The sequence below is a fragment of the Phaethon aethereus genome (genome assembly GCF_964289735.1).
Source record: "Phaethon aethereus genome assembly, chromosome: Z".
In the NCBI taxonomy this organism is placed as follows: Eukaryota; Metazoa; Chordata; class Aves; order Phaethontiformes; family Phaethontidae; genus Phaethon; species Phaethon aethereus.
This window is the reverse complement of record NC_138577.1, coordinates 13,885,229-13,907,072: the sequence shown is the minus strand read 5'-3', so window position 1 is coordinate 13,907,072 and position 21,844 is coordinate 13,885,229. Positions and strand designations below refer to the sequence as shown.

The following is a 21,844-nucleotide window of genomic DNA, read 5'->3' as shown; positions in this document are numbered from 1 at the left end:
TCTGCTAATGTTTTTTAAGCATGCTGAAATTCTTGAAAGGGAAATGGACTTAAAATAACCTGATGTGTGCTTTTGCTCTTCAACTTAGTAACTTTTGCCAAATCCTGTATCATCACTTACTTGGCAGAGCTGCCCTTTGCAGTAGTTCTAACATTCGTTGCATTTCAGTAAACTTTCAACGAAGTGCATTGAGGATTTAAAAAATGAAACACCCCCACCCCAAGAAGAACAGTGTGCTTGCAGTAAATGTCATATTTTCTCTCTAAAGTCCTGTTGTGCTATAGAGGAATCAGTTAATCTCATACCTCCTGGCTCTGGCACAGGTCACAGGGCTGTTCCATGACCCAAGCATTGGCAATGCAATTCACATTGTGCTGGTCCGGCTCATACTCTTTGAGGAGGAGGAGGTAAGGTTTTTATTTTCCTCAAAATGTCACTTATAAGAGTTCAATGCATTGGGCCATAATTCTGAAGAGGAGGGTTAATTTGCAGAAAATAATATGTTCATTTTACTCTTCCATTAATTTTGGTATGTCTGTTTTAGAATAAATGCTGCCCCAGATAGCAAAGTATTTAGCTGATGACTTCAGGTATTTCTGCATAAAATCACTAAGGAAAAGATAATTAAAACAGGCAAATTAGGAATGCAGAAATGGAATCTCGGCAGTGTCAAAAGAACATGGGATGCCAAGGAAGACTAGATGGAAACAAAAATTAATGTTTACATCATCACTCAGAATCTAATTACCTAGCATTACCTGAAATGTATTATAAAGTGTTGTGCTAGAGTATTTGCAGGTCTCTGAAGAAGTAAATCTGTTACTGTGTAGCTCCAACAAATTTTTCTTTTTAGATCTCTTTTGAAACAAAAAAATGAGGACTAATTAGATGGTGATTGCTGTAAACTAGCTATATATTGGTAATTTCCAATGTCTCTCATTCACTAATATGTTGCTACATGCTTAAATACATGCTGATTGTCATAATTTTATAGTTATTTTTAAAACACTGTGCATAACATGGCTTGATCTGACTGTAAGAACACATTAAGGGGATTTTCTCAGCGGCTTATGATTTATGACCACAAGCCAAATGTCCCAGTGCTGTAGAAGGCAATGAATCAAGCCATGGGGCCAGGTTATATCTTCTGAAATATTTATTAGGGTAAAATCTATCTGTATAGTCCTCAGAATATGCAGACCAAAACTTGTAGTTCACATCTTAACAGGACGATGAGGACATGAAGTCCATGGTGACCTTCAGTTAAGTTTACTTGCTAAATTTCTATGGCTATTTTGATAATAAACCATGGATTCCTGTTCAGTTGAGCATGGCAATGTTGGAAGCAGCAGTGTTGGGTATCTTTCAAAATTTGGTTTTAAGTTACCCAGAAATTACTGTCTGTTAAGAATGTTATTTTGATGCTTTGTAAAACTTAAATAGAGTAAACTGAGACAAGATACAGTGAATGCACAAGACCATAAATGAGAAGATATGTTTCTGAATGAATTTATTTTGCATACTTTGTATTCCAGAAGAAACTCAGTAACTTGCATGTATACTATATAACTATAAGAGGACAATGAAACATCTATGACTGCATTGTTTCTCTTTGGCATTGAAAAATATTGTGAAAGAAATACACCATTAGAAGCATAATTGTTCCCTGAGCACGACATGTTCATATAACATTGAATGACAAACTTAAGCATGAAGTCCCCCACTAATACCTTCTCTATAGAGGAAAATGTGCATTCAAGAGAATGTAAAATGTTTGTTTGAAATTTTCAATTCAGTGTTGGATCTTAGAAAATTCTCATACCAAAATATATGTGAATTTATGCACTTAATTTTTCCTTTAGCCGCACCAATTACAAAAATGTCAACATTTTAACTTAATATTCAATATGTTAGATAAATAGATGTCATTGCTCCTAATGATGTCTCTAGCCTTAGGAAAAGGCATAGTCTGTTGCACTTCAGAGATTACTCAGCTTCACAGCTAACATCACTGACATGTATTGCAATGCAGTGTGGTCTTTACAATAATATTTTCCTTAATTTCCCATTAGCAAGGCTTGAAGATAGTTCACCATGCTGATAAGACACTAGCCAGCTTCTGCAAATGGCAGAAGAGTGTCAATCCCAAGAGTGACATCAACCCTACACACCACGACGTGGCTGTCCTTCTAACCAGGTATAATAGCAGTTCAGCAGCTGTGGCTGAATATTGTTTAGTTGCAGTTTTCTGGTGATGGTATTTTTTTACAGGCTCATGCCATCACTTAGTTCATCCTGCACAGAACCCAGTAAAGTGGTCTGATGAAGACATGCTGTTTCTGAAATACAGTGTTAATGCAAAAATAACCTAGTGTAAGCATGTATGACGCTCATACAGGCAGACAATATGAGGTATATTATAAAAACGTGGTTAAAGTTAGACCTTCTGTACCTTTTAAAGGGATTGTTTGTCATTTGTTTTCAAAGTACATATAACACTTGAAGTATGTGTGTGGGTGTTTTATTAGAGATCCATCTTAGTCAGGAAATTGAGATCTGTATGTCCCGAGAGATTAACGATTTGCAGAGCTCAGGTCATTTTCCACTTGATCCTATCTCATTTTTTGCTTGATATCTTCTCTATTCTTCTTTGAGGCAGTATACCAAAACAATGTAATATGTAGATGAACAACACCATAACAACAAATTCTAAAGTAATACACAAGTGCAGCTCAGAATGGAAGAGTATTTTGCGCATACAGTGCCATTTATTTTTAAGCTTTAAAGTGTATGATTTTTAAATATTATCTCTGTATTTTAGGAGACCCAAAATATTTCTTTACGTGTGAGCAAGAGAGGCACAGATGGTGCCACCTTAAAGGTGATGTCTGAGGTTACACAGAGAGCTTGTGGCAAGGCATGAAACAGAACTTCTACAGGTCCATAAGAACGGACCCAATCTGCTCACAACTGAGAGGAAAGATTGGGATTAACATCTGCCAAAAGAAGTCCTAAGTTAAAGTCTGTCAGGAAAAAAAAAAAACCACACAACAAAAAAAACCAACCCCTCAAGTGGTGCAGTAAAGAAGAGAGTCAACAAAGCTTAAAATAAGAACGAGAAAAAGAAGTCTCACAATGATGTGTGGGTTACGTCTCCAAATAAAGAGACTTCAAACAATTCAGTTGAATGAAGCTGAGGTATGGTGAGTTTGAGAAACCATATCTCAAAACACTGTCAGAGATGGAGGTTCTAAAACTTTTTCGTATGCAATCTGTCAATAAACATGTATTGAGACACTACAGCAACATAAATGTTGGCTACAAATTATAGCAATATAATATGATAGTAGCAGAACAAGTGTATGTTCATGTTGCATAGATGTTTGTAAAAATGTTAACTCCATGCTTTGCTTAAAATGAAATTAGCACTGATACATTATAATATGGACACTTACCACCCAATGTAAGTGACACTCTACAGTTGTTTTTAAGCTCTTTTAATGGCACGTCTCTTTTGTGATTCTAGAAAGGATATTTGTGCTGGCATGAACCGTCCGTGTGAAACCTTAGGTTTGTCTCATCTGTCAGGCATGTGTCAGCCTCACAGAAGCTGTAACATCAACGAAGACTCTGGCCTTCCATTGGCTTTCACTATTGCTCATGAACTCGGACACAGGTATAGTTGAAAGTGAAGGGGGGACCTAATTGAGTTTAATTTATTATTTGTACGTTAATACTCAAATTGCTAGAGAGGAAGAAAACAAAGAGTGAGTTAATGTCTCTATTATTAAAACCAAAATTGTGTTTGTTTTTTCTAAGCAAGGGAATAAGAAACAGATTCTTAAGCCTTTGACTTTTGTTTATATTTATAACTATTCAGTCTGCCCCTTTTAACACAGTTTGGTAGGACAGTACCTCAGGATGAAATAATTAAGTTACAAAGAAGCATCACTTAATTGTACTAATTTTTCCAAACATGTTCTGAATTACTATGCAATTATTCTAGATGATCTTAGAATCAATCCAAATGATTTACATAAACCATACCTGTTTCATTATTGTTTAGTGTGATTGTTTAGTCTGGAGAAGCGGAGGTTGAGGGGAGACCTTATCGCTCTCTACAACTGCCTGAAAGGGGGTTGTGGTGAGGTCGGTGTTGGTCTCTTCTCCCAAGTAACTAGTGATAGGACGAGAGGAAATGGCCTCAAGTTGTACCAGGGGAGGTTTAGACTAGGTATTAGGAAAACTTCCCTTACTTCCTGAAAGAGTGGTCAAATGTTGGAACAGGCTGCCCAGGGAGGTGGTGGAGTCACCATCACTGGAAGTGTTCAAAAAACATGTAGGCGTGGCACTTTGGGAAATGGTTTAGTGGGCATGGTGGTGTTGGGTTGATGGTTGGACTTGATGATCTTAGAGGTCTTTTACAACCTTAATGATTCTGTGATTCTGTAAGGTTTTTCAATATTGCAAATTAGCTAAAAACCATTTTTAATTCAAGCAAACTTCACATAAATATCAAATCTTTGGTCTCCTTCCTGATGAACAAATAAAGTCACTTTTGGGCATTTCTTAAAAACTGGTATCTTCTGTATATTAATGTTGCTATTGTGGATACACTTAGGTCAAGTCAACTAAAGTTCCTGAGCATTGAGTTTCAGACATAGCTAAACGTTTTTTATGATTGGGTATTTTTGCTTGAACTATATTTCTCAATATTTCAAATTTATGAGGGTGTTTTGGTTGGTCAGTTGGTTTATTAAACTCACGCAAAAAAAATCTGTTTTCTTAATCTGTTTTGACACTGAGCAGAGCATTGTCTCATGGATAGTCTGGTTTAGCTAGAATGCCTGTACTTTTCAGCTGAACCGTGTTGCTTGGCTAGATGATGTGTTCTTGCTGTACCTACAATCACATTACTTCCGTTGTGCGCCTTACCACCAGTCAGGATGAAGTCTATATTTCCTGATGGGATATCATCATCATCATCATCATTTGATACAAAGATTACTCAACTGTTGGTCCTATCACCTATTAATTGGCTTTTCTTTGTTCAACTTCTCAATTGCCAGAAAGGAATTAGTGCAAGTAAATAATGCTGAAATCATTACAATTGGATCTGGGTGCTGTGGGTTTAGTTACTTGGTCCCCACACCTTCTTGCTGACATTGAGCTTTTTTCATTAACGGTAGTCATCAGACACTGATTAGAAGACACTTCTTCCTTATAGAGCCATGTGTGACCTCTTCCTGTCTAGGCTGGGTGGCTGGTAACTCACTGTCCTTTGGATGCTGTGAGACAGAGTACCGCTATACTTGCCTTTTCAGGTGTGGTGCAGGGCTTTGCCAGAAAGGATTGTCTTCACAAAGAAAATTGAATACTCTAGGGTTTGTTGTTAACATCGAACCAATTCTTCCCTCAAGCCAGGTTAGAGTACGAATGTTAAAAAGTTCAAATATGGGCAACAGATGAACAAAAAAGGGGAAGAAAGCCCTGCACCCATTCCTTAGATGAATGCCAAAAGTCGACTCTTCCCCCTACTGTCCTTCTAGACGTTTGCAGCCTCCTGTGTCAACAGACCCTGTTCATGCAAAAGAGCCTGTCAGCAAGGGGACACACTTGCTTTTATGCCTCAGGCCCACTGCTGGAGTTGATTCTGACTGAAATAGTGCCCTGCTTTTGGAACATTTGAGTCATGATACAATTACATTTTCCAGAAACAAATTCTTAAATGGTTTGAACTCACTTTATCCAATCTGTGACTAAATCACTAAATCGTGGAGGCATGTATGTTTAGTCAGTTGAATCCCACCCAAAGTTTTTTGTATTTATGACTTTTACAGCCTGTTGAATAAAGAAATTTCTTAATAAGCCAGAGAAGCTGGAGAGAACCATGTTGGGAAGACCTGCTGTGGAGATCTGTTTGTAAGGCACAGTCTGAGAAAGCTAAACAGGAAGAAGGAGTGGAGGTTGGAGGCAAATTCACTGAACGTTCAGTAATTTTGAAAACAATATCTCTGTTTCAATCCATCAAAAGAGATTTAAAAAGAAACAAGCAATAGAGGTGAGATTATAAGAGAGCGTAAGACAGTGTAACAAAGCCCGATCCTAGTTAAAGTGGTACAAGTCTGAAATAACTGGATTCCAAGAGCTCAGAAGCATTCTTAGGTTTAGCAGCTTTAACATAACTTTGAGGTTTAAACTGTGACTCCTGCCCCAACTGTGTGATAGTATTCTGACTCCCTTAAAAATATAGTTGCTGACAGTCTGTTCTTTATTTTGTGCAGGACAGTACTGCTGTGCATAACAGACATGTTTGAAAGTGTGTTGGAGTGTAGCTTTTTTGTAGGTTTTGGGTCAGATCATCATTTTGTTTTTAGCAAACAGCTATCTACAGCTCGCTAGGGGAAGAAGAAACCTTAATGTCTTTTTAAGCACAGCATGGAACCCATAGGTAGGTGTGGTACAACCAATCAGCTGGAATTATTAAATGTTTTTTATCTCAGTTTTGGTATCCAGCATGATGGAAAAGAGAATGACTGTGAACCTGTTGGAAAGCGCCCATATATTATGTCCCGACAGCTGCAGTATGATCCTACTCCACTCACCTGGTCGCAGTGCAGCAAGGAATACATCACACGTTTCCTAGAGTGAGTGATCAGGTTGTGGCATTTCCCTGAAATGAGTACAACTGGGTATGAGATGTTTATGTGGAGTTTAAAGTAAATCCTGTATTATAATATTACTAAATGTAGGTTTTTTTAGTATGCTTGAGTTAATTCCTGTGGAGGGCGTACCCCAGGCTTATTGATCACTTAGTATTTGGGAAAAGCTCCGCTATATTCTTGTTTTCTGGAAGTGAACTCAAGTCTTGTCATATTGGCTCAGGTTTGGTGCAACCTGCAGCTTTTTGCAGTTGTCAGGACGAAAGAAGCCTTTCCATCAAGGACTCTGATGGAACATCACGGACCTTGCCTTTGGCCACAATGGCACGTGCTTGACTTCAATGACTTGTTCAAATTTGTTGTGTTCTTTTGAAGAGCAGCAACATGGTATAACTTTAACCAGAGGCTGTGGGGAGTTCTGAAGCCACTATGCAAACCGTAATGACCTCATGATATTTCCACTTTGACAAGCTATATTTTGCCTTTGTAAACCCTCCCTTACTAGATGGAGTGCTGTTTGTTAGCAACACTTCAGCGTAACTTAGCTGGAATCTGGAAGTGTTATTTCCAAGTCCATATGCAAAATTACCATTATGAATTAGATACTGAAAGTCTGTACAGAAATGTCAAAGAAGTATGGTTGCAGGGCTTTTTTAATATGTAGTTTTTGTCTTTTAGCCGTGGGTGGGGATTCTGTCTGGATGATATCCCCCAAAAAGAAGTTTTAAAGTCCCCAATAATTGCTCCTGGAGTGATTTATGATGTGCATCACCAGTGCCAGCTCCAGTATGGTCCCAATGCAACTTTCTGTGAAGATGTGGACGTAAGTGCTGTATGTTTTTCTTTATTGTCCTAATAGAACTTAAGTTCTTCAACAGTGTGTAAGTGCAGTCAGTGAACCTCAGTTGCTAACTACAAATGCGGATGTTCAGAGTCTCATAGGCTAGATGTTTAGTGCAGGCATTGCTTAACACTATTTTAATTCCACTCTGCAGATTCTGGAAGTGAGTTGTTGCACTGTTTGCCTTGTATTTTCCAAGACCTTTACTGGATCTGGCCCCATATCTATTGTTAAATGTCTGTCCTTCTGCACTGGAGTAATTTTAGTTTTAAACTTAGAATACTGAACTTAAGTAAATTATCAATGCAGCTTAAATCCATTTTAAAAAATAAGATGCTTCCAGCTTATAGCATTCAACAGACCAAGTCATTCTGGGAAAAAGTCTTCAGTTCCAGGAAGAGTTTTCTGAAGAAATCAGGGTTGTGCACTCTTCCGATATGTCCTGATTTTTCACACTCTTGATGGTCTAATTAGTTAAAGGAAATTTCAGTCCAGGTACCTTGAAGAATCTTTATTTTCGCATCAAACATCAGATTTTTATGTAGAAATGCATAATTTACAAAGTACCCCGCAGTCTGGCTCACAGCACAGCAAAACAGTGTTGTGTGGAGATGCAAGAGAGCAGTATAGTCACAGCAGCACAACTCTCCACAAGAGCCAGGAGCCACTGCAGAGTAACACATTATATTAGCTAAGGGGCAGTGGTATGGTATTTTAACTATGCCTCGCATGTTCAGAGCTATTTGGCTCCATATGGCGTTTTTCTACAAAGATCAGTTCAGCAGCAGTGGTTTCAAGTGCTAGTCTAGCTAAGCGATCACTAATTTTTGCTGTGTTTTGGGCAGCAATATGCAGCAAACATTGCAGATAGCATCCAGCTTGCTCACCCTGTTAAACACAGCTGTGGCAGAAGTGGCGTTGGGGCTATCAGCAGTGCTGGAGTGTTTTTTAGGCAAGGTATTGCACACAGCTGTGGACTGGGGATTGCTGATGTTGACTGTTCCATTTGGATAATTACGTGTCTCCTCATCTGCCCTTCTATTAAGGAGATTATTTCTGATTAATCTTCTCAGCCTTAATAGATAACATGATTACCAATGTTGAACTGCAACTAGTGAATCTGAAGCAGGTATTGAAAGATAGCTTTCATTACATGCTGTTCCAGTTTCCTCAACTACCGTAAGTTGTCTGTTGGTACAGATAGAAAATGAAAATGTAATTTTGCAGTATCAGTTCATTCTGTCTTTCCTTGGGTTTGAACCTAGTAGGCCTTTACATTTGACATCTCCCAGATTAACTAATTTTACAGCTAGACATATGTTGGAAAATTAATTGGTATCATCTCATTTTACATTTTACTGGAAGGCCTGTGTGTTGTACATAGCTGCACTGGCAAGGAAGGGAATTGTGAATAGTATGGTCTGCCTGTCAGTAATGTAATGATCAGTATAGTAATTTTGTCTAAGAGGTCTGACTGTTCTTTCCCTTACCACTATTTACTTAACACTCGCTCACTGACCAGGCTACATTTATTCTGTAACATTTAATGTCTGACTGAATTCGATCCACAGATTCTTTTTGAGAGAAGAATCTGCATTTAGCTGAAGATGCCCCAGGATTCAGTGATTACACTTAGCAAAGACTGAGGTTTATAATTCAGATGGTGGTTTTGATGAACCATTTAGGCAGTAAGTCCTCTACGCATCTGGTGAAGTACATAAATATTGTCCCTCTAATAAGGAAAAGAAAAGCAAAATACAAATTAGGGGGAGGAATTTTCCAAGTGGTGGGTCCTCCCTATAGGTCAGTCTGTAGGAACTCAGAATCCTTATCTTATTGCCCTCTCTTTATCTCCAAGACTTCCACTGATTTTGGTGAAACTGTGTTTCTTTGGACTTTAATTTCTTTAAGGCACAGACCCTGTTCTTAACAGATTGGGTGGAAAGTGTATACTGTATTGCTTATGATATCATAACAATCACTTGCCTTGCAGTGAGTCCATGGTAGAGTCATGAATTTCTGGCTGTTACCTCCAAAAGCACACAGTAAACAGTGCTTTTTCTTGTACTGTTGTTATTCCAGTATTTTTAAAGATGGAAAAAGCTCTTGCAAATTCTTGCAAAGCTAAAGAATTTCCTCTGTGAACTCTTGACTTTGAAATCTATGAGTGCATCTCATAAAAATGTAACTGTCAGTGGTAAGCTGTGTTCAGTTTCTGAGCCTTTCTCTGGTGTGTGAAGCACAGTGCAGGAGTGCACTTCATACACTAAAAAACACAAAACACATTCCATATACAAGAGTTAAAATAAAGGATTAATTTAATAATGGAAGAAAATCCATCAGCCAGAACACTTGGGCAGCTCTGCCTTAAGAACCTGACAGTGATGGCTTCACAAAGAGTTGCTAAGTAATGCTATTCTTGAACCATAAGTAAAAAACTGCAAACCAACATTTGACTTGTATATGTTGCCCAAAAGCAGCTAAATGAGCCAAGACAAGTCCCAGACATTGTATTCCAACTGGAGATTTGGAGTGTCTTGAGATGTTCTGTAATATCAGCTTTCCTTGCAGTGTTCTAGATGAAAACCGAGGTGAACACAACCATGCAGAAAGTAAATAAAAGGCATAACAGACAGTGCCCAAGCTTAGCTATTTTGAATATAAGCAAGTCAGAAACCAGCAGCCATGTTTTGCATTTCACACTTGGCCAAATGTGTCTGCTAGCTCACTGGGGCTGGATTTTTGCAAGTGCCCAGTTTCTATGCTGGCTCCCAAATCTGGCATGTTGCTTGCTCTGAGAATCCCAGTGGGAGCTGCTAGTGGGATCCTTCCTACCAGCTCTTTTCTCTGATGACATTTACAGCTGTCCCTGCTTCACTGGTAGCTCTGTTCCCTCTCCCAGTGCTGAGCTCTGCAGTTTAAACAACCTCAGCGAAGGAAAGGCCCAGAGCCCCTGGGCTTTTGCTTCTGCTGTTCCAGTTGGGAGTGCACAGTCTCTCTGACAATCCCTGGTTTCTCCAACTTGGAAGTGGTCTTCCACACAAAGTCCTGCTCATTCAGGAGTTCCCAAACATGCAGGGCTCCTGCCTGCCAACCAAAATTGAAGCTAGTGTGCATGAGGAGGGGGGAATAGCCCTCAGTCTCTGTCCTTGCTCTCTAGAGAACAGTTCTGAATGAGTGAATAAGACTTGTTATAAGGTAGCTGTAATATTTTTTGCCCTGCTAGCTTTCTTGACTCTCGGGAGTTTCTGTCCCTTCTGTGGAGTTGACCACTGCCTATGGAGTGGCAGCTGAAATGCTGTGCTTTACTGGCAATGTACTGCATTAAACTGGCACCAGTTTCTGAGTAACTTAATACGCAAGCATTCACTAAAAAGATCCCTTAACTCTACCTAGCCCATGAGGCTTTTTTCTCTGCCAGCTATCCTGGACTGCTTCTTTTAGATCATTCCCTTGCTGTCTGCTTGGTTGATGTTTTAAGAGACCTGTGTTTTGATTTCTTTTTCCTCATCCAGTTTTAGGACCTCCATGGATATTAACCTGGCTGTTGTACTTGGAGACATTATATTGTTTTTACTTACCTGGCTGTCTTCTCTGACCTTCTTTGATTTCACTGTATGTTTCCAGGCAGACAATAATGCAAAACTGAACATTGTATTCATTACTACTCATCAAATTAAAATAATAAGAACTCTGTTCACCTTTGCTATAAACAGAGTGCCCTGTGTGTAGCTGGGAACTGAGCAGCTAATGAGGAGAATATTTAAACTCACATAGTTCAGGTAATTCACCTGATAGAAAGTATTCACTGTTTTGTATTTGTCAAATAGTATCTCCTTGTACACTAATGAGGAGTATCTAAAACTGGACCCTTGGTGGGTCCCAACTTGTGGAGAACACTGAACATCTGCCTCTGGAAATACAGCCAGTATAAGACCTCATAAATAGATGTACAAAACCATGGAAGAGTTCTGACAATCTTGGCTATAGCAGTTCAGGTCTGCTTCAGACTCTGGAGTTTTCTTTCTTTTCTAGAATCTTTGCCAAACACTCTGGTGCTTGGTGAAAGGCTCCTGCCGCTCCAAACTGGATGCAGCTGCGGATGGAACTCGGTGCGGAGAAAACAAGGTGACTGTGAGCCATGCTGCCTGCAAGCTGCGCTGCCTGCAAAAGGGCGACGGAAGAACCATGAGTATCTCTGCCATTGTTTAGTGTGAAGGAGGGGCATCTTGTGACATCTCCATTTAAATTTCCACTTAAGTTTTTGACCTTCAGGGACTGAAATAACAATTCACAATAGCATTTTCCTGCAACAATGATCTTAAGCTGTTTGTCCTTTCTCTTCTCTCTTCAGTGGTGCTTCTCTGGTGAGTGCATTACAGTAGGCAAGACTCCTGAAGCAATCCATGGCGGATGGGGCATTTGGTCATCCTGGTCCCATTGTACAAGGACATGTGGGGCAGGAGTTCAGAGCGCAGAGAGACCATGTGATAACCCAGAGTAAGCTGAGTGCACAATTTTTTCATACCTTTTATTCATGATCTTTGAGGTACCCATGATGTTGGAAACTCTTTTGTATGAGACTGCTACCAGCAGGTGCCACAGCAAGATGGACACTGAACACCTCTCGTTCCCAGTTAAGCGTAGCTGTGTGAAATTCAGTTGACTCACCTTTTACAGTTGTGATCTTTCTCTTTAATCCTTACCCTCCATGGAGCAAAATGAAAAAAATCCTGTTATTTAGCATTGAGGCTTTGCAGAAATAATAGAAATGTTGCTTTAATAATACTGCCGTGAATAAATAAATGTCCTCAAACACTGGGTGACAACAATAGCTAGCAATCTGTTCCTGAGGCAAATCAAGGACTCACCTTTCATGTTTTGTTGTAGTCATCAGCTTTGTTTGAGCTTCAGACACATGAGTTGATAGGTACAGAACATGAAAGGCAGAATTTTCTAATATATACCTGAGTTCATTAAGACCCTATATCTCATTTTCAGAAATCACTAAGAGAGTGCTTAACAGCAGAAATCACTTGGCTTTTCTGGAAGAACTGTCAAACATTCTGGAAAATAGGGTACTTTGTGTGACTTCATTTCATAAGGTAGTTTGTTGTGAGTTCATCTGGGTAATGTACAAAGCATTTCTTTGGGATACAGGGTTCATCTTGATCTGTGTGCTCCATACTGGCACGTTTGGGTACTTGAACATGTGAACGGTATTTCTACCCGGTCAAGGATTCAGATTCACCTTGTTACCCCATTGGAACTGGAAAGACATTGCCCTTTTAAAACTACTTTTTAGCCAGAATCTCACATCTCAGTCTCAATGTTCTGCTTCTAGACCACAGTTTGGAGGAGACTACTGCACTGGAGAAAGGAAACGCTATCGCATGTGTAACATTAGCCCCTGTCGCAAAGGATTGCCAACCTTCCGCCAGATGCAGTGCAGTGAATTTGATACAGTTCCTTACCAGAATGAATTCTACCACTGGGTTCCTGTTCATAACACAGGTATGAAGCTACGAAGTGTTTTATATCTTGTATAGAAAGTAAAATTTACAGACCTATGAGAAGCCTCTGTGAGGGCAAGAAGTAACTGAATTAATGTGTCTTTTCATTAATTAGAGAGAAAAATCTTGTTTGCCTCCATACGCAGGTGTGCCTTTTGTGAATGCACAAAGGCAGAGGTTCTTCTCTACGCATAGAAGTTTTTGCAAAGCTCTAGTGATAATGGCTCTGAGTGTAACTAGCCCAGACCCTGTTAAGATACTGCACTAAGAAAAGCTGTTGAAGTCACATCTATACTCATTGTTCAGGATATACTTAAACAATCTTTTCTAGTGTCAACTGCAGAACAAGAAGTACAATAGTGTAGTGCAGAGTTGCATGTTTGGACCTGCAGGCATCACTGCACCCAGTAAGCAGAGCTCTTCTGCTGCACAAATGTGGCTTTACTACTTCCAAACTCAGATCTGCATGGTAAGTGTACCTGGCACCACACTGAGGAAGGAATACCTCAACAGGTTCAGTATTGTGCTGCCCTGTACTGTAGAGACAAAATTGACGTCTCTGCCTTATAACTTGCTTTGTAACAGCGAGTTAATAAATACAGGGGTAATAGTTATTACCATGCAGTTTCATTCTTGGCGTATGCATAAATGTAAGGAGTAGATTATCCAGTAGAAGCTAGCCCTATAATTGATTTTATGAAAAAATAAACCAGTTAGGCATGTGCAGCTCAAGTTTCAACTTCAAATTTTGTTTGCCGGTAGCATTTTTCAGCATGTTCATTGCATTTTCACAGTTATTGGCACTTCTGAATAGATTTCTTAAATTTCAGCTACTGTTTCAATTTCATCTAACAAATACACCATTGAAGATGAACCTAGAGCATACAGACTTCCAGGAAAATTGCTGATGAAAGAAAATATGTTTGATAGAAAAAGATTTTTTCAGAAGGACTCACAACAAAACAAACCATGGTAAATGCTAACAGCCTAAAGCTTAGTCCAAAGCCAAACTCATAAACAGTTTTCTGCAGGCACCTGTCACTGAAATTAGGATTCCAGTCCTCTCTGTTACTCACATGTACCACTGCAGTGTCCGGCCTTGGTTCTGTCCATGTCCTCTCTAGGGCAGTGCTACATAACTTGCAGTTCTGCCTGTGTATTTGTTGCAGAAGATCTGCTTTCAAAGGGCATTGAGAATCATTAATCAAATGCTTCCTGCACACTGGAAAGCAGACCTAAGGTATGCCCATGCCATATTTCAAATAGAGCTGATTGGAGCTTTACAGAGAAACCACTTATCTTTAAAATGCTGGGTTGTTTTGGCCTGATAGACTTCATCTAGAACATCCTGGGTTTCATTGACCTTTTGCAAAATCCTTCAAATACTAAGCAAATATTTTTTCTGTGGCTTAAAAAGCTTTTTCACTGTTTTCACCTGTTTCCTCAGCAGCCAGAATTTCAGTCTAGAGTTACATCTCTCCCCTGTGATCTGTGAGGTCTGTAACTTACTGCAACTTCATTTTTACATTTCCTTAACAGCATTTGAAGTGTCTTCTTACTGCTAAACTCTAACTTATAAAAATCCTGGCTTCCTCAGATAGGGAGGCTCTCCTGGGAACACTCGTCTAGGCAAGGACTTGGCCAAATCCTGTGCTGATCCTTCGTCTGACTAATATCAGATGATTGATGATTTTTTATCATTTTTTCAATCATTTCATCGATCATTTTATGATTGAAGGTGGGTGGCTGTCATGGGCGCACTGGTTCCGGTTTTGTCCAGACAGCATTACACACTGCATTGAAACACATGAGAGTTTTCTTCCCATCTCAGTTTCAAATTTTATTTCATCTTCCGTTGGTTGCTGCAGGTACCCTGGGCAAAATAACTTCAAACAGACTCATGAAACAGCATGCTTTCTGTGAGATGGAGCAGTCTGAGCCTTTCTTGCAATTGTTTGTCCTAAACAAACCAAAACTTAAACAAAAGCAAACGATCAGCCTCTTGTAAACCCCATACAAATGAGCTGATGTTTCAGGGCTCTGGAGACTTAATCACCATGTCCACCATATATATGTACCAACCTCTGTCAGTATACACCAGCTTCCTTTACTTTTCCCCTTAACTGGTGCAATTCAGTTTCAAAGACTTTTCACAACACTCTGTTACTACTTTAACTTGCTGCCTAGAAGGTTTTGGTTTGTTTTTTATTATCAGGCATTTTAAATCCTCTCATGCTGCACATGGGATATAAAGGGAAAAGAAAATGCCGTGAAGCCTTCCTAAACCCCAAGTGCATGTAACAGTTTTTGTGTGGAAGAGTCTATTTGAGGAGATGAAACCCTGAGCTAGACATTTTGTGACACTTCAGACATTCTGTGTTCCCTCATCCTACTAGAAAAATAGTAAATTATCTAGATGGTCGCAATTCTCTCTCCTGGCCTTAATTTCATAACTTACATAAGCCAGTTCTAATGAATGTCACATAAACATTGTCATAATGTTCTTTCCAGTTATGTAAATTGTACCTTCACAAGAGGACAAAGACTCTTTTTTTAATAGCTTATGATTTAATATAAGGTGAGATGCAACAAGCAGCTTTAACAAGCAACTTGGCAGAAAAGCAATGAATCTCACTGTTACCTAGGCTAACCGTATTTAAGGTTCCAAATGAAATTTTTCCCTTCTGTTTTAAATGAGTTTGGGCCTGTTGGGGAACTTGCATAGTTCTATGATTGTGGATTTTCTCCAGAGCTCAGAATGTCCCCATGAGCTCAAGCTGGAGCACCTGAGTATCCCTGGGTGTCTCAACATGAAGGGGACTTGTAGGTTCAAGGGTGGCTAAAGCATCCAGCAGCTCTGACCAGGGTATTTTCTGAATTGTTCTCATGACCAAGGCCCCTACTTTGACACTTCAATCAGACTTCGGTGCTAATCTACTTCTCTTGCCATCAGGCTGACCCCACATTTATTTATTTCATACCTTTTGACAAATTGCATTTATATAAATCTGATAGCTTCTCAGGGCTTAACTTCCATGTAGTAAGTATGAGTCCTACAGTGAATCACATAAATACCTTTCTTTTCTCAAATCAGTGCCAGGATCATCTCATGTACTGGCAGATAGGGGTTATGTTGTTAAAGTGTTTTAAATTTCATATTTCTTCCAAAATATGTCTGTGTATCAAGTAAGATCTGTACTGATATGGTCGCAGAGACTGAGCTAACAGCATGGGATAATGTTTCTGTTGCCTCTGTTTTGAAATTAAAGATTCTTTTGGAGTTCCAAAGTTGGTTAAAATGATAAATTAGCTTTACCTTAGATTTTTTTCCCTGTTTTGTCTCTGTTTGGTAATTGTCTTTAATTTTCTTTGCTTTGGATTTCTTTATCCAATTCTGAGTTCCCACAGAAGTGAGTATTTTTAGAGAAGAGATCACTTCTTTTCTTCCTTGTGAAGTAGGAAAAAATACTGAAGTCCTATCTTCTGCTGGTAGACACATTAATCATATCCTTTTCAGTCAGGTTAAGCTGGATCCTTCCAGCATGTGAACTCATGGGAGTCAACTGTGAGAGAAACAAATTTAAATTATGAAGGCAATATGTTCGTATCTAGCTAGCTTCATGTTGTTCTGTTTACACTTGGTGAATCTGAACTCTATCATAATATATAGAGGGGGAAAAAAATCACATGCCTGAATTTTAGGATTTTTACTCAGCTTTGCTGGCTTACTTCCTCAGTCCATCTGATTACAAAAATGTCACTGGGCTCTTACAGGAGCTCTGTGACTTGGAAATCTATTACATCTGGGTTTCTTCTATGTATTAGAGGACTGATCTTGTCCCTATTCAAATCTTCAAATCAACGACATAATCTTGGTGCAGGACATTGGCACTGTGCGTAAAAAACAGGATGTAATTTTTCTAGGCTGCTGAGTGTTGATGGCACCTCACCTAAAATCTTATGTCTAGCTAGGACCAATGCACCACCAGAAGGATGCAGCCAAACCGGAAAAGGTTTACAGGAGAGCAACATGGAAGTCAAATGATTTGAAAAACATAGTTTATGGGAAAGGTTGAGAAAAGCAAGTTTTGCTCTAGAAAAGAGAAGATGAGTGAGTTAGATGCCACCTACTTGAAGAGTTTCTAAGGATATATAGCATGCATATTGCTGACCTAGTAGAGATACAGGCTAGCAAGATTGCATGGCTGCATGCAGTGTTGTGCTCAGGTCTGGAAGAACCTGTTGAGATCTGAGCAGTGTTGAGATCACTGTATGTCATACTGCAACTTCCCATCACCTTTACTAAAGCAGTACAGGAGTCTCTAGAGAGGGATGAATCCAGCAGTTCTTCCTGGCCCTGAAAAGTAGGACAAGCAGAAACGGACAAAACAGCACAAGGGAACTTTAAGTTATACATCAAGAAGTCTTTATTGCCTTAGGTTACACATTAAGAAATCTTTATTGCCTAATGGGTCATTAAACGTTAGAGCAGGTTACCTATAGTTTTGAGGAATGAATATTATCATTGTAGATATAAATACAATCTAAGCAGGAGTAGTCCCAGTGGCTTTGATCCTACTTTGGAGGGAAGGATAGGTAAAATGCTGTAGGCTTTACCGAAGCAGAAATCAGGTCTGTTTAAATGGGTGTTTGGTGTGCTTTTTCTGAACAAGAATTGTGTGAACATGGTAATTGCTGAGTGTTCACAGATTGGATCTAGTATTTTGTGCATATGCTGGATTGCAAGAATCATAGAATCATGGAATCATAGCATAGTTTGGGTTGGAAGGACCCTTAAAGGCCATCTCGTCCAACCCGCCTGCAATGAGCAGGGACAGCTTTAACTAGATCAGGATGCTCAGAGCCCCGTCCAACCTGACCTGGAATGTTTCCAGGGATGGGGTGTCTACCACCTCTCTGGGCAACCTGGGCCAGTGCTTCAAAACCCTCATAGTGAAGAATTTCTTCCTTAGCCACATGATCAGAATTTATGTATATTTTGGCCCAAAAGTTATTCAGATGATAGCCTTTTTGTTAAAGCCTCATCATGAATTAGTCAAATTTGCTGAAGTAACTGAAACTAAACCAGCTGATTTAATTAGTTCCTTCTGAGCAGCCCCAGTGCTCATACTGATCTCAGTTTAGTCTTTTTAGATTTTCAGGACTGAAACAAGATTTAGAAAATCTGAATTCAATGCCAGTCTTTGCTTTGAAGTTCTTCCATCATTTCAGGAAATTTATTTTCTTTGTGTGTCAGTTCTCTATTTGAAAATAGGAGATAAAAGTACTTTCTGCATGTGCATCTGTTTTGTGTTTAAAATGTTAGACTTTTTGAGGACAGTGGCTGATTCTGGTACAGTTTATTTACAGTCCTAGAATAATGGAGCCCTGATCTTTTGTCAGGTCCCTGAGCTAAGCTGTAAAAAAATTATAATGATAGATAAGTAAATAATTTTAGAAGATGAATGGTTAATACAGTGCTAGGATAGTTTCCTCAGTGGTGCCCTAATCTGCCTTCTATGCAGATGAAGTAGCAAAATAACTCAAAGAATGATGGCAGGAGTATAAATATTGGATAGGATTGAGTTTGTGGGGAGGTAGCAATATCCTCTCATTTCCAGTGGGGCTCAGTAGAAAACTGATAGGAAGAAAAGCAATACAAAATTTGTGGGTACAGGTAGGATCTAATTTTAGATCAGTTACTACCATTAGGAAAATCAGGAAAGCTTTTGTGCCTAGAAAGCCTTTCTTTGAACTGTGAACCTTTTCAAGGCTGAAAGTTTGCTTGTTACTTACTTTAACTTTTTTTTTGTTTTGTTTAGTAAAGGAGGTATCTTGCTTTCCTTTTTCTGAGTTATATACTTAGAGCATCATAGTTATGACAGGAGTGTGTCAGCAGTCAGCACTGCTTGCTTTTCCTTGCTCAGTGATTTCTGAAATGAAACTGGATACCATCTTGCTTGTTACGTCAGCACATAGCTAGGGAGGAGGTACAGGTACCAAACTACTGCCTTACATATTTTAATACAAACAGTGTAAAACCTGAAATGACTTTATGCAAAGGCCGTGTCTGTCAGTATCAATTCTGAGCAGGTAACAGACTAGCTGTAATTCTAGGATATTGTGCTTTGTGTTTAAAAAATGGTACATTGAGAAGGTAAGCACGATGAAAGACAGTTTAGAGCACTGAAGTAATCAAATTAGCCACATGGCCAGGAAAAGATTTCTTCAGATAAAAGTAAAATCACTTGCATTGCTTATCATGACAGCTCTTATCAGAACAACTGATGGATGTTATTGCTGGCAGTTTTCACAGAGAGGCTGAGGGCTGCTAAGGATTACAAACTTTATGTTCTTGCCTGAGACTCTTTTGTAGGTCCATCTCTGTCAATATTCTTGAACATGACTCACATCATCTTGAATTCCACCAATTTCGTAACCTTGGTCCATGTGTGTCCTCTGCCTCTAATCCCTCTATTGCCCTTTACAGAGGCATCTTTCTTTGGGGAGCCACAATCACGACATTATTGTCAGTCCTAAAATGCCCTTTTAACTCTACTGACAAGAGAGAAAACCCAAAACTCCTCATTAAGGTTTTGGATTTCTTTTAATGTTGCTTTTTTTATTTTTCAAATCCCAGTTCTGCAGAGATCCTGTCTACGTGAATGAGATTAATAGTTTTAAAGCTCAGGCTGTGTAGGGTTCAGTCCTTGAGCTGCAAGCACTTTAGGAGCTGCTGTCACTTTTGTGCACTGTGTGGTGCTGTGCATATGCTGGTGGTGTCCAAACCCAAGCAATGAGGGTGAATTTCCCCCTTCAAAAGGATAAACCCTTTTGCAGGAAATTATTTAGTTCTTTGCATTACCAAAAATCTGAATTTCTCTTGTTACTAGAAATTCCTCAAATTTTGAACACAGTTCTTAGTATGACACAAATGAGGTCAACAAAGGAGGAAGGGGAGAAAGAGGGAGAAAGAAATTCATTATTCAGGAGGTAGCAGATGTACAGTTACCCTGAGCATGAACAAATTGCTCTGGACTGGGGTCTTGTTAGGGACCAAAACCAGAAGACAGTTCCTTTGTTGCTGTTGGTGTGACAGTGGATGATTTTTTTTCAGTTAGGTAACTCTGGCTGTGCTGGAGGGTTTCCAGGGCATGATATAAGGGTAGGGATTATATCTATCTTTGCTTTGACCTTGCTTTCAATTCTTACTCATCTTCCATGTATACAGCTTATCAAACTTGTGTCCTTCAACTCTGAAGCCTGCATTTCAAAATTTCAAGGGCAGGTGTGTGTTTGGCTCTTCTTACTCCATGGATGGGATAGACTAAGGCTGGTCCATTGCAGAAAATCTTGTTTCAGACACTCACAGATTGCTTTTGCTGTCTCTTTTCTCTTCCCTGTGGCTTCCGTGCATATCTATCCAAGAACAACCTGAGTCTGTCAGACCCACCAGTATTAATCCCCATTTCGTAAATTGCCAAGCAAGAACAAAGTCCAGTGTTTTAAATAATTTATTAAGTGCCAGCAGATAGCTGAAAACAAGCAGTGATGTGACACTCTACTGACATGCAGAACATCTGAAGCAACCATTTCACTGCTGTCTGAGAGAGTCTGGCAGCAGCGATGAGCAGTTATAGTTTATCTCCAAAATCACTCGGCCATCAGCTGGTGGAAAACTGTTGCTTGTCAGTGTCCTTGGCAATCTCACCCTCAGATTCCTCCTTTCCCCTCACTAATGGCAGTTGGTTTTGCTGGTTTCCTGGCCCTTTCTCCATCACAGCTGATGGCCTCATCACGGCTTGAGCCAGCCTGCTGGCTCTTAACATACTACTGATGGAGAGCGAGGGCACCAGCCTCCTTCTTCTTACTAGAAGTCCACAGTTGGCATTTATCGAGCCTGTGTTACCCTGTTAAAAATACAACCCTGGCTCTGCTCACTGCTTCTAATTAGGCCATTTCTGTCAAATGCCAGGGAAAATGAGTGGATGGTGCAATAAAGACATACTGTGATTCCCTGTCCATTGCAGTTCAATGTCCCGCTGAAGTATTTTCTGAGCAAGTATCTTTGTTTTCCTTTCAGCAAACCCCTGTGAGCTCCACTGTCGCCCAATAGACGGCCATTTTTCAGAGAAGATGCTTGATGCAGTCACTGATGGTACTCCTTGCTTTGAAGGAAGGCACAGCCGAGATATCTGTATTAATGGCATGTGTAAGGTATTGGGTATGTTTGCATGTTTCTTTCTCTACAATTTTATGTTATAAAGTTGTGGGAAAAAGTTTAACAAATTTTTTTTGAGGATTGAGGCCAGGTACTCTATTTTATCACATTTTTAGTGATCTTGGAAACAAGTTCATAGAAACAACTTTTCCAAGTTTTCTTTTTAATTAATCTATTAGACTGAGTGCTAATTACTTTTTGGTACCTTTGAATGCCTCTCTTCTTCTTCTTCTGTTATTTTAAAACATCAATTTAAAAAATCTGTTTTTTTATGGTGAGATGTTTTCACAATGAATTACGGGTTTAGAGTTGTAACTGGTATCACCACTCTCTGTGGTTTTATTATGAAAATGCAGTTTTAACATTACACATTATGTAGCAGTTCTGAACTGACTTGTCGTAGAATCAGATGTTTTCATTTGAAGACAGTAAAAATTATTTCAGTTTACAACAGTAAATTGTAATAACACTGTACAGTGAGATAACGGGCAAACACAGAGTATATGGTTCAATAATGTTCTGTTTATTACAGAACAAATATAAGGTTCTGCGTATTCTGTATGTTGATAATAGGTTTCCAGGATGATGTGTGTGTTTGTGGCATTTG

At 39.3% G+C, this 21,844-nt stretch overlaps 1 protein-coding gene across 1 annotated transcript in view; it reads left to right on the top strand.

The window, feature by feature from the left end:
* ADAMTS12 (ADAM metallopeptidase with thrombospondin type 1 motif 12) overlaps window positions 1-21,844 on the top strand; it is a 191,484-nt gene that overhangs the window by 103,713 nt on the left and 65,927 nt on the right. The window contains exons 5-13 of the mRNA XM_082013366.1: window positions 324-407; window positions 2,073-2,197; window positions 3,527-3,676; window positions 6,504-6,647; window positions 7,341-7,485; window positions 11,539-11,631; window positions 11,858-12,003; window positions 12,848-13,017; window positions 21,100-21,233. Of these exons, the coding sequence (XP_081869492.1) occupies window positions 324-407; window positions 2,073-2,197; window positions 3,527-3,676; window positions 6,504-6,647; window positions 7,341-7,485; window positions 11,539-11,631; window positions 11,858-12,003; window positions 12,848-13,017; window positions 21,100-21,233 (1,191 nt within the window). The remainder of the gene's footprint in view (window positions 1-323; window positions 408-2,072; window positions 2,198-3,526; window positions 3,677-6,503; window positions 6,648-7,340; window positions 7,486-11,538; window positions 11,632-11,857; window positions 12,004-12,847; window positions 13,018-21,099; window positions 21,234-21,844) is intronic.